We start from the raw sequence: 11,950 nt of genomic DNA, 5'->3' as shown, positions 1-11,950 counted from the left end.
GGAAAAGAGGTATCCAAGCAAATAAAAAAATGTCCCAAGAAAAGCTTAGCTGTGCCAGTCCTGGAAACGGAAACAGTCACTGGCAATCTTCCAGACGGGCTGCTCACTATTCGGCGTAGCCTGCGCCGTTAGCAGAAAGTTCTGGTTGAAAAAACGCTGTTTGTTCCCCTCAAATTTAACAACTCCACAGCTCACCACCAGTATCGTTGTCTGGCCCTGGGTAGCTTGTTCTGTAAATAGTAAACACAGTAACAGTAAAAACAGTTAACAAAAAAAAGAAGACAAAAAAGACATTTGTAGGCTGTTTACTCTGTATACACTATCAGTGCAGAATGATCAAAATGAGTGCCTGAGTAAATGTTTACCAGTAACTGTAAGGCAGGGATAACTACTATATGGTCGGTACTCTGTCTATGGATATGTCTGCTCAACTGCAAGATTTTGATGTCAATTGATGGATAATTAGACCACGCAAATACCTGGTCCGTCAATTACTTTAAAGCCAATTTGAGATGTTAGTGTAGCTAGCTACTACCCAAAATGAATGAACTTATCTCACACACAAAAGAAAATGTCCAACTATAAATACTTATTTATAGTTGTTATACTTATTTGTAGTGTTGAAAACGTATAAACTTAAAACATTGTTTTGGTTAGCTGAAAAACAGCAGCCTTATGTGGTTAGACCTACAATGAGATTAGCAATTAGTGTTCCGTCAAGAAAAATTAAGAATGGGTTATGAAGTTGGGAAAATAATCGATGGGACCAGTCTGTCCTTGTGATGTGAGCGACTGCGGTTCATTCACCGAAGGTATAAACGTCTTTACACAATAGTCAACATGTGTTGAATATTCCTTAAAATGACGTGGGCTACGTTCTACTGATTTCAGCAGAAATGTTCTAATAACGAATGGTTCTTCTCACCATGGACGGGCTGACAGTCCAGAGTGTGGACCTGGAACTCGCTCGATGGAAGCGTCTCATAAAACTCGTTCAGCGCATCCTGGCCCGAAACTGCATTCCCATTCCACACCAGGGTGGACTTGTCCAGGTAGAGGCGGGTTAGATTCTGTGTTAAATCAAAAGCAAATCCAAAAAGTTAATGTATGCACACAATCACATGAGCGTTCCGACCACCAAGGCGAGTCGGCTCATGGATGTATTCGACTCGTCGTAGATAGAAAAGACCCCACAACTCACCCTCCTTTTCTTGTCCATGCAGTCATAATAAATGTTGACGAATTCCTCTGCATACCTGCACGACTGGTCAGCATGTGTTTTGAAATCCTGAGGATTTGAAACATGTGTTTTATTAATACATGTTTTATTAATACATGTTTGTAGCTTGACGTATGTGGAACCAAACGCACTCCGACCACGAGGAAATACACGTAACGTTACCAGTGTGGACGCCATGGGTTCAGACTTTGAATGTTGTTCTTCAGGAGATAAGTTGTTTCTTTTCTTTTCATTAAATTGTGAAACAACAACCACAATCTGTTAAAACATACTACACCCGGAGCACCACAATCTCGTCTTCAAATTAAAAGTCGTAGACGCGTCGAAATGTGGCTCGGCTGGTGGCGAAGCAAGTGACGGTGTTTTACTTTGAAGGCATAAAAAAAAGTCGTGTACCCTGAGCGGAAACATAATGTTTCTCTTCCAGAGTCATCGCTCGTATTTCATGCTTCACGTAGTTCACGTTATGTTTTAGTATCGGTATAGTTTGATTAAACGCACACTGGGAGATGGCAGGTTCAGTATCAAACGTGGACATCTGTAATCATGCCTACGAAGGCCACATGGACAAAGTGAGGCAATGCATTATAACGGACAGGACACTCGCCTGCAAAGCGGACCAGGTAGTTGTACGAGTCATCGTTCGACTCCCATCGATAACATGGATTTCTATTTATTTGTTCTTTGTCATATCGAAAGTTCTGAATGTAATCCACATGTGGTTGTGCCTTTCAGGGCCAGAGGACCGCCCTGCACTGGGCTTGTTCCGCGGGCCACGACGATATTGTGCAGTTTCTTCTTGATCTGGGAGTGGAAGTGAATCTACCAGATGATGTAATGTTGCAGATATTTCTCAGTGGGCAAAATGTGTATTCTTAAAGCGAATGATTTTATATTATTTAAACTAATACGTTTTGGGTAAATTATTTGCAATGTTATTAATGGTTAGTGTATTTATTTACTATTTAAGCAGCTAACCTTCTTATAATAATGGCCATCACTAGGCGAGACCTAGCTCTATAGAGGGCTGACAGTATTTTGCAAACCGTGAGTTCTAGAACAAAATTCTCAGGCAATTTCAAAGCTTGATTGTTCTCCTTAAACGGCCATCTGTCCCACCCACCATGGTATAATACTATCTCGTTGCCCTTTCAAAGTGGCAACACCATATTAATTTAAGAGCTCGCTTTTACCTATGGTTTCCAAGAAAGTGTCTACATTTCAGACACGCACTCAAATAAACTACTACTTTAAATTATTAGTTATCTTTTTTTCCACCAGAAGTTCCCCAGAAAATAAATTGCATGCGTGTCTTTCACTCGACTAATGGTGGCAGTGTTGAGCCGTAGAATAGAGCTGTTCTTGGAAGGTCCAACCCGATCCAACCTCATAACCCTATCAAAACAAACACTGTCAACGGCAATTAGATTTTATACACTGGTAGGATTGAACCCCGTCTAAGGAGAAAACTCATGCTTTTGAAGTACGGATTTGTCGCTTGTCAAAACAACATCTTAATAAAAAACACTAGTCAAATACAACAGTGTAAGACCAGTGTGGTGTTGTTGAAGTTTATGCACATTTGTAGGCCTCTTGGACGCCTCTCCACATCGCAGCATCAGCAGGCAGAGAGGACATTGTGAAGGCCCTGATATCCAAAGGAGCTCAGCTGAACCCGGTCAATCAGAATGGCTGCACCCCTTTGCACTACGCATCGTCTAAAGACAGATATGAGGTCAGATCAAATCTCATTCATATTTCTCTTCTAGGAAATGACACGTATTTAAAATATTCTCTACTGCTATTGAGGAACTGCATACCACAAACTGTAGACGCTGCTTTTCCGAGTTTCTTCTCTACTAACCTGTGATGCATTTTTACCAGCTTTTTATATCACAAGTGTTTTATATTGATTGCTTTATACATTCACATGAGAACTTCATGGCAACCTACTAATTTTGTCTGTAATATACTATAATGTAATATATTTATCACTTGCCATCTAGTGGACATTATTAAGCCATGGCAAGTACATGGAGTACATGTGTTACATGGAGTGTAACACACTTAAATAATTTATAAATCCCATTTGATTAATGAAAAATAAAAGGTAATGATGTAGGTCTACAATGAACACACAGATAAAAATATTTAACTTTCTTTGCGCCGAGCATATCCCTCTCTGCTCCATCCGCCCATTGTAATGTTAGTTATTATGTTGGTTGTAATGTTTTCTTTGGTAATTGTTGAGTTGTCTCCCCGTAATGACAATGTCATTTCACATCGTTGGGTGGGAAACTACCGAAGCATTTTTCATTTTCATGCAAGACTGGGCCAAACTAAGTTTTCATTAGCCAAGGTTAAGATATATTTATCTTGATTTAGTCATGTTACAGTATTACAACTCTCTTTTGTCCTGTCAATGCAGTCGAGTATCACCAACAAAAAAATCCAATGACGTATATTAACTATTTAGGAAGTGATGCATTTCACACACCTGACTGTAGGAAATACGCAGTTATATCATTCAATGTGATAATGCTTCAAATTTAGTCAGCTAAGAAAGCCACACCCCTGAATGGTATGTTCTTCTGAAGTGATGGCCCATCATTTTGTGTGGGGTGGAATGGAAAGGGGATATTTCATGATGGATTTTTTGTTATAAATTAAGTTTTTTGGAATTTACTGCAAGCTGAAAGCTCAAGTTAAACAGTACAACAGTAACCATAGTATCGCTTCCTACAGTCAGATTTCCCCATAATTCAAAAAGCAGAATTGATTCAAATGGATTCATGAACTTATGAATAGCGAGAGTGTGTGTTTAGATACACAGAGGGGGCTACCCAAGAACTGTGCTACGTCACAGGATGGAATGTCAGGGCCAGTGGCCCATACACGGGGGCGTTAGAAGGAAATCTAAACCGAAACTGAGGGGACACGTTTCTTAGAAATTTGGAACTAGGTCTGGACGATAAATGTTAATCTTGTGTTAACAAGCAGTTGATCGACCCTTACATTATTTTGGCACAAGGTGTGATAAAGAAATGGCTTGTTATTTACAAGTCATATATTCCAGTCACCTTATAACCTAAATAATCCATTTAGTTGTACGGTAGCTGTGACTTAAAGTAGATCTTTCCGGTGACACTCATTCCTTCCAGACAGCCCTGGTGCTGCTTGAGAAGACCTGAAACACCCAATGACCCCAGGTTCCATGGCTGATGATGTGTCTTAGTATATCAGTAGATGTATATTCTACTATTCCTTCCAGATAGCCCTGGTGCTGCTGGAGAACGGAGCAGATCCCAACGCCACGGACAAGCTGCACTCCACGCCACTCCACAGAGCCTCTTCTAAGGGCACCTGCCGGCTCATCACACTGCTTCTAGAGCATAGTGCCTCCACAAACATCCAGGACATTGAGGGAAACACTCCGCTGTAAGGGAACCTGAGCGTGGTGGACATTGTGTGGTTGTAGAACATGAAATATTTCTTAAGTTTCATCATGTGCACTTTAATTGAACATAAGCAGCCATCATTAACAGCAATTAAAACTATTTTTTAAACTATGCCTCCTCCAATGTGCCGTACCTTTTGAGAAGACTTACAGCTGTGTTTCGCTATGTGATTCCTAAACTTGTTTGTTCATTTGATCATAATTTGCTCTCTTTTTTACCCTTTTTATTGCCCAGCCACTTGGCGTGTGACGAAGAACGCGTTGAGGCTGCTAAGCTACTGGTGGGGCACGGCGCCAGTATTTACATTGAGAACAAGGAGGAGAAGACGCCCGTCCAGATAGCCAGGGGTGGCCTGGGCTCCATGCTCCAGCGCCTGGTTGAAGGATGACGCCTCCACCTCAGCCATCATCTTCCTATTAGACAGTCGGGATTTCACTTCCAGCACAGTGATGAGAGAGGCTTAATGGAACTGTATGCCATCATTCACTCACTCACTCATCACTCGCTCGCTCGAAAGAACCATTAACATTTAAGATCACAATTGTGAACAGCCTACTACAGCAGTCAATCCACAAGCAACTGAAAACATTTGTAAATATTGATTTTATTTTTTATCAAGTCAAAGGCATACAAATTGCTTTGGGATATCACTATTCCAATAGCCATTACATTTAATGCATACCTATTTGATTCAGTTGTGCATCTCTAATACAATAGCGTAATGTTTGCTACATGACTACTCTATTTTTCTACTGATTAACCTGCTTTGAACATTCTCCTGTTAATAAATTGTTTGCCCCCTGGCTTTCACTGGATAATGTTACCAATGACTTTTTTCATCCAAAAGTCCAGTCCAACTATTTATACCACAATATGAATTCTAGTAATTGAGCATTGGGTCGATTTACTTACGTTGCTGAGGATACAAATCGTAATTTCCCGTCTGTGATTAATAAGGCCGCCCACTATCTTTTTTTTTTTTAAGATCTAGTGGTTTTTATTATCAATATGCACGCAGTGGAAACACCAATTCCACCTCACCTCAGGAATCACCGGAGCTCCACCACAGACCCCTCCCACGTCTGTCGCCGTCACTAGAACGTCCCTTGCGTAACGTACATAGTTCGACTGGGCTGTCCAAAAAGTCTCTTTTGAGACAACATTTAGCTGAACATAAGGTCTGACTCTGCAGCTGGCTTCCTGAAAATCGGAAGGTAGGTCCGCGACTTAAAAACCCCAGCATTAGCCCTGCCGTAAGTGAGCTGGGGGAGGCTATCTCTGCTCTGCTCCGCGGAGCAGCAGCAGCAGCCTACTAGGGCATTTCCGCCATAGCGCAGCTATGGTTTCGCTTTGACTACGATATTGTCAGTCGCAAGAAGCATTTTGTCGTAACATTGTAGTACCGCGCTATTCTATTTTAGTAATAATGACTACTTTAAACAGCCTCCCGTCCAAACGTCCGTTTTCATGGATACGGTTTGATTACCTTGAGAAGCACATTGCGGTTGGCTATTGTACCATTGTTCAGATACACGGTGAGCGTTTCTAGAATAGGGGGGTCGGTGACACTGGTCATACCTCACACTGTCCAGTGATATATTATGAAACATCTTCCGATCGGTCCAGAACTAGATCGCTTTAGGTGGATAAATAACCTGATCAACTAACGTTAGTAAAAATGTAGACACTGATCAAGATCCCTTAATCTCATTTGACCATCTGCTACATTGTTATTCTAGAACTAGCGTTACCTTTATAACTAGAAAATAAATTCTAAACAAAACGAAAAATAATTATTAATTTGCGTTGTTTACCTACTGCATACTAGATCTCAATGTATCTTGAATTTCACTTGTCTTTGAAACGGATGGGCAGAGTTTATGATCATAGTCCACAGATTAGTAAGTGCAGTTCAATGTCCCGACCTTGCATATCCGGCATCATAACATTAAATGAGTCAAGCAGTTACTCCCTATAAAAGAACGTTGTATGAAGGTGAAAGAACGGGCCCGCCCCGTGTACTTGAAGAGACTTGACTAATTGTGCAAATGTACGACTGACAGTTGGGAGGTGTATCGTCAGCGTGCTATTTCCAAACCTATGAAGGGCTTAAGTTAATTATATGCTGGCGCCCAGGTGATATAGCCAACTTCTTAAATCTGGGATTTCTTTACGATTATGATTTACACCTTTTGCATGCCTTTTGCGCGGCGTGTATTTGCGTGCCCACTCATACCAAACAACCCTCCTTTCATCAACCGCGATCCCGCCCTGCACATGGATTTAGTCGACCCGTCCATGTGACTCGGTTCCTCTTAAAGCCACAGGGACAGAGACACCAGCCTGTGGATAGACAGTAGTGCTTCCTCCACATTATGAAGCCTGACACCATCCTGATCACCTGACCTCCCAATCTGTTTCGCCACCCGGCCGGGTCGGTCGACCTCTGGCCGCCCACTTCCATTTAAATCGATGGAGTTCAAACTCCTTCAGCCATTGATTCAGTTATCCATTCCCATCGAAAGAATGGCCGAACTCCGCTAGTGCAAAGTAATGTTGTTATTGTTTCATAGTTGACATTGAGCTTATTTCTGTTATAACTTTATCTATGGCTGTGTTTACTCGACTCGATACATCAACAACCATCAGACGTAGACCCTGATTCGCCCGGCCAGGTCATCAACCACATGATGATGATGATGATGATGATTTTTGGAAATCCATGTGGGCGGCCGGAGGTCCAGACTGAAACTTGATTGACAAAATGTAGCCCACGTGATCAGGGTGGTGTCCAGGCTACTAAAAGATATAGTCCTAAACCACTGGTCTATATATTATTGGCTATATTTATGTATATTATATATGTGTTATGTATCCATTTAGTAGACAATAAATGAGTTAAATGTTACTTTTTCAAGTATTTCAAGAAAAAAAGTTTGCCCTTTTTTCGGAATCAACATAATGGTTGTCTAAGAATTCTGACAAAAGTTTTTTATTTGAAGTTATGAGATTGGATTCATAATTTTTTCTTCTGGTCTACACAATCAAATATGTGGGATACTAAATATTGTCATTATTTAGTCACTTGTTGTGTTACTTTCTCTTTATGCTTCCTACATTTAGTATAAAGCCAATCCTGAGCGCCAACTACAGTAGCATGTGTTTGTTATTCTTCTATAGCAGAACGCTACCTTTCTGTCAATATTTCTCGTAATGACAATGTCACAATCCAGAGGGCACCATGGCTGGATGCATGTGGGGAAAACACTGTCATTTAAATAAACCAAACAATGCAGATGGTACTTTCTAGTCCTGATAACCAAAAGTACCTTCATTTTTCTCCATTCTCTATTCAGATACCTTCTGTCTCAGTCATCATCTCAATAGCTAGAAATGGCTCACCTTGCACCCGACAGCCAGCTGGAGTCGGACGGCTACCTCGACTGGTCCCACATGAAGCACCGCGTGGACTCGTTTCGGTCCTCAGAGGTGGTCGAGCAGGTGTCTGCGGAGAAGCTGGCCCGGGCCGGGTTCTACTTCACCGGCCCCGCCGACCGGGTCCAGTGCTTCAGCTGTAGCAAGACCGTGGAGAACTGGTGCAGAGGGGACAGGCCGGTAGAGAGACACAAAGAGGTAATGCACGGGGTCTGGGGGTGCTGAATCAAAGGTTAGGAGCAATAGTAATAGAAATTGAGGGGCAAATGTATTAGTCTTTGTGAACTTATTCAATTGGAAGATGGCGAAAAATACTTCCAGTATAGGCCAGAATTTGTAGGCGATAGCGAGTTTAAGTGAGTTGTTTTTTTTACGTAATTAATACAAGCAACACCTATCCCTAACTGCGCCTTTACCATAATAATTTAACAAACTTTCGTGTGCTTGGTCGTTATCATGGATTTCATGATGATGATGATGATGATGATAATAAGCTTCCATTCCATATAGTTCATACTTTCTTGTACATGGAAGATAGATTTTCATTCAAAAACTATTTTATTGGACCTAATTACAGAACAGCAAACCCTAGAGATCATATTTGAATGTATTTAATCTTGCCCGTTTTTCGCAATTTACGTTTATTTGACAGGGACAATGCACAATATATAATTGAGCCAGATTATAGACACAAGGCTAATTTACATCTGTTGTCCAGCAATGCAACAAGCAGGAATTCTTTCAATGAAAAAAGAAATGGGGTCATCATGTCTGGTTGGTTGATATGATCCGTCTCATGTTCTCTCATGCTGAATCACCCTCTCATCACCGTTTTCTGTTTTTTTCCTGAAGGTTTCTCCCTCGTGCCAGTTCCTCAGCTGCACCCACCGGTCCGGTGCACACGGCCTGTTCAGCAACGGCGCCCCCTATAGCGAGGAGGAGGAAGACCTGCAGTACCGCCTGAGGACCGGAGAGGTGGTCGACGAGACCACGTACCCCAAGGTCCCGCACATGTGCAGCGAGGACGCTCGCATGCACACGTTCCAAACCTGGCCCTCCAGCGCCCCCGTGAGGCCCCGCACGCTGGCCCAGGCGGGCCTCTTCTACCTGGGGGAGAGCGACCGGGTGCAGTGCTTCTGCTGCGGCGGCATGCTGGGGGGCTGGGAGGCCGGGGACACGGCCTGGGGGGAGCACTCCAGACACTTTGTCAACTGTTTCTTTATCCTCGGCCACGATGTGGGCAACGTGCCGTCCCAGGGAGGTGGCGAGGTGGAGGAGGAAAGGGTGGAGCTGGGGGCGAGTGTTGGTGGTGGTGATGGTGGTGGTGGTGGTGGAGCACAGCCTAGCCCCGGTATGCCAATGGGAAGCTTTCAGGAGAGACTGGAGAGCTACGCAGGGACCCAGCACCCTATCGACTCTAGGATGCTGGCCAGAGCGGGCTTCTACAGCACAGGTACATCTTATGAAGGGCCATTCCAAATAGTAACCAGCCCAATGGCACTGCAATGAAATACTTGACTTAACTGTTGATCGATGAATTAAATGTGTGTGTGTGTGTGTGTGTGTGTGTGTGTGTGTGTGTGTGTGTGTGTGTGTGTGTGTGTGTGTGTGTGTGTGTGTGTGTGTGTGTGTGTGTGTGTGTGTGTGTGTGTGTGTGTGTGTGTGTGTGCTTACATGTATTTGAATGTGGCTGAACAAAAAAGACAAAGTAAGGAGTAATTAATGTGCCCTGTTGCAGGAGGTGGAGACCGGGTCATCTGTTTCCGATGTGGGGGAGGGGTCAAAAACTGGCTACCTGACGAAGACCCCTGGATGGAACACGCAAAACACTACCCTGGGTAATAAATAAATAAATACATATATATATATATATTTACACACACACACATCAACATCAATGTCCACTCATCCATAGATCATTTTGTCATATTCTTAAATCTTTCTTTAATATCTAATCTTTAGCTTATTTTTTTAAATTCCAACAGATGCCATTTCTTGCTGTCAGAAAAGGGACAGGACTTTGTCAATCAAGTGCAGCTACAGGAGCCGCGACGGAATGGAGCTGTAAGCAGCTAAAAACACTCATGCATTCAAAGATTGGCCACCCTCAGGTCAAAACCATAAGGGATCTGTTTAGTGTGTGACGGGCCGCTTACCCAGAGCGTTTCATTCCGGTTTCTCGTTTGTGTAAGCCATTAATTGCAGTCATCTAGATGATTTGACAGGTTCTCTGTGCATCACCATCTGACATAACATCTGTTTAACAAGACTATTTGATATTTAAAATGATGTGTCAATATACTATTTGTTTGTATCCAATTTCCAGGCTTCATCGCAGAATGGCTTTTCAAGACAACAGAATGGTAACGCGTCTGATTCACTGAGATGTTATTTATACATTTGCAATGTTATCTTTGCCATGAAAGCTTTTCCAGTTGGCTTTGGCACTTGGGTGCATTTGTAAGTGCGGGTGAAGTGAAGAGCGTCCCTTTTCTCATCGTCAACCCCCCCCCTCCCCAGAAGTTCTCAAATCAGAGATGGCGGCGGCAGCTTTGGCCATGGGTCTGGACCCCGTAACCGTGGAGAGGACGATCCTTGATAAACTCTGCAGGACGGGATCGGAATACCCCAGCGTGGAAGCACTTGTCCAAGATTGTCTGAACAGCAGCAGCCCCGCGAACGATGCCACGTCTGAAGGTGTGTGCTTTCAAGGGTGTGACCAGTGGTCCAAGGTCCATAGTGTAAACAAAGAAGCATTCAAAATGAACTCCTTTGTTATCACGCGGAAGACCAATAATGTATGATTGTGGTATAGCATCTATGCTGTGATTTAATTGAATATATAAATCCGATTCATCCCAAGAGAATGAAAGTGATTATTTATGAATAAGGATTTTGTTGATTTTCTTTTTTTTACACAAGAGGACCCAAGTGATGTACTCGAGCGGCTTCAGAGAGAGAAGCAGTGCAAGGTTTGTATGGACCGAGACATCAGCATGGTGTTCATCCCTTGTGGCCACCTAGTGTGCTGCAGTGAGTGCTCCCAGTCCCTCAGCAAGTGTCCAATCTGCTGTGGCTCCATCACTCAGAAGATAAAGACCTACATCGCCTAACCAGTCCCTGCAACCATTCTCTCTTTCTCTCTGACTCCCTCCATGTTAATGCTGTTCTGTTAACGTTGTATATTTTTAATATATATTCTTGAAAATTATATGTATATAGATTTAATATTTAATGTGTGTGTGTGTGTGTGTGTGTGTGTGTGTGTGTGTGTGTGTAAGGGGTAGCCTACTGTGCTTCTTAGCAGAGTATATTTTCATAATGAAAATCTTCTGTTCTATATATATTTATATAATGTATAGACTATATAGACTATATAGCTGATTGGCAAACTTTGATTTGGTATGCCATGTATGCGTGAGATGACACTAATTAGGAGTAGGACACTTTCCTTATGTTTTTTACCTGATGTGCCTTCCGCTGGGTTTATTTTTTTAAATCTGTCAATATCTGTAGACTTAAATATGTTAAAACAAAGAGAATTTGGTTTGTAATAAATAAATAAAGGCTTTGTTTTGTCTTATGTAATCAGTTAACTCCCATCATGCAACTGTGGTTTTCAAATTAAAGAAATCTAATAAATCATCTGGTCTGAAATGTTAATTCTTGGAATCAATTGGAATTGGGACGTTTTATGAACCATAATTTCACATTTTTTAATGTACACCCTTACCAATATACATACATATCTTTAATTACATTTATAAAATAAATAAAACTTTGATTTTAATAATGATTGTTAATCTTATCAACCATT

The 11,950-nt window shown here is 42.1% G+C and overlaps 3 protein-coding genes across 4 annotated transcripts; 2 read left to right on the top strand and 1 right to left on the bottom strand.

Annotated features, from left to right (window-relative positions):
* Positions 1-18: 18 nt before the first annotated feature.
* On the bottom strand, positions 19-1,497 carry LOC311345300 (NTF2-related export protein 2-like). The gene is made up of 4 exons (XM_084469659.1): positions 1,403-1,497; positions 1,202-1,288; positions 926-1,070; positions 19-230 (listed from the first exon to the last, which is right to left on the bottom strand). Exons 1-4 carry the CDS (start codon positions 1,415-1,417, stop codon positions 46-48), a joined length of 432 nt encoding a protein of 143 aa, XP_084325785.1. The 5' UTR covers positions 1,418-1,497; the 3' UTR covers positions 19-45.
* A 192-nt stretch (positions 1,498-1,689) lies between these two features.
* On the top strand, positions 1,690-5,510 carry LOC311345298 (uncharacterized protein). The gene is made up of 5 exons (XM_084469657.1): positions 1,690-1,863; positions 1,976-2,074; positions 2,829-2,975; positions 4,512-4,678; positions 4,933-5,510. The coding sequence occupies exons 1-5, from the start codon at positions 1,750-1,752 to the stop codon at positions 5,084-5,086; spliced, it is 681 nt and encodes a 226-aa protein (XP_084325783.1). The 5' UTR covers positions 1,690-1,749; the 3' UTR covers positions 5,087-5,510.
* A 256-nt stretch (positions 5,511-5,766) lies between these two features.
* Positions 5,767-11,778, top strand: LOC311345296 (E3 ubiquitin-protein ligase XIAP-like). Of its 2 annotated transcripts, none has more exons than XM_084469655.1 (8): positions 5,767-5,912; positions 8,055-8,331; positions 8,986-9,586; positions 9,872-9,971; positions 10,119-10,197; positions 10,460-10,496; positions 10,657-10,830; positions 11,056-11,778. In XM_084469655.1, exons 2-8 carry the CDS (start codon positions 8,092-8,094, stop codon positions 11,244-11,246), a joined length of 1,422 nt encoding a protein of 473 aa, XP_084325781.1. In that variant the 5' UTR covers positions 5,767-5,912; positions 8,055-8,091; the 3' UTR covers positions 11,247-11,778. The 2 variants fall into 2 exon arrangements, with proteins under 2 accessions (XP_084325781.1, XP_084325780.1); XM_084469654.1 differs by having other exon boundaries at positions 10,654-10,830.
* Positions 11,779-11,950: the final 172 nt, after the last annotated feature.

This window comes from Micromesistius poutassou (assembly GCF_964030765.1).
Source record: "Micromesistius poutassou genome assembly, chromosome: 6".
In the NCBI taxonomy this organism is placed as follows: Eukaryota; Metazoa; Chordata; class Actinopteri; order Gadiformes; family Gadidae; genus Micromesistius; species Micromesistius poutassou.
This window is presented reverse-complemented; position numbering and strand designations above follow the sequence as displayed.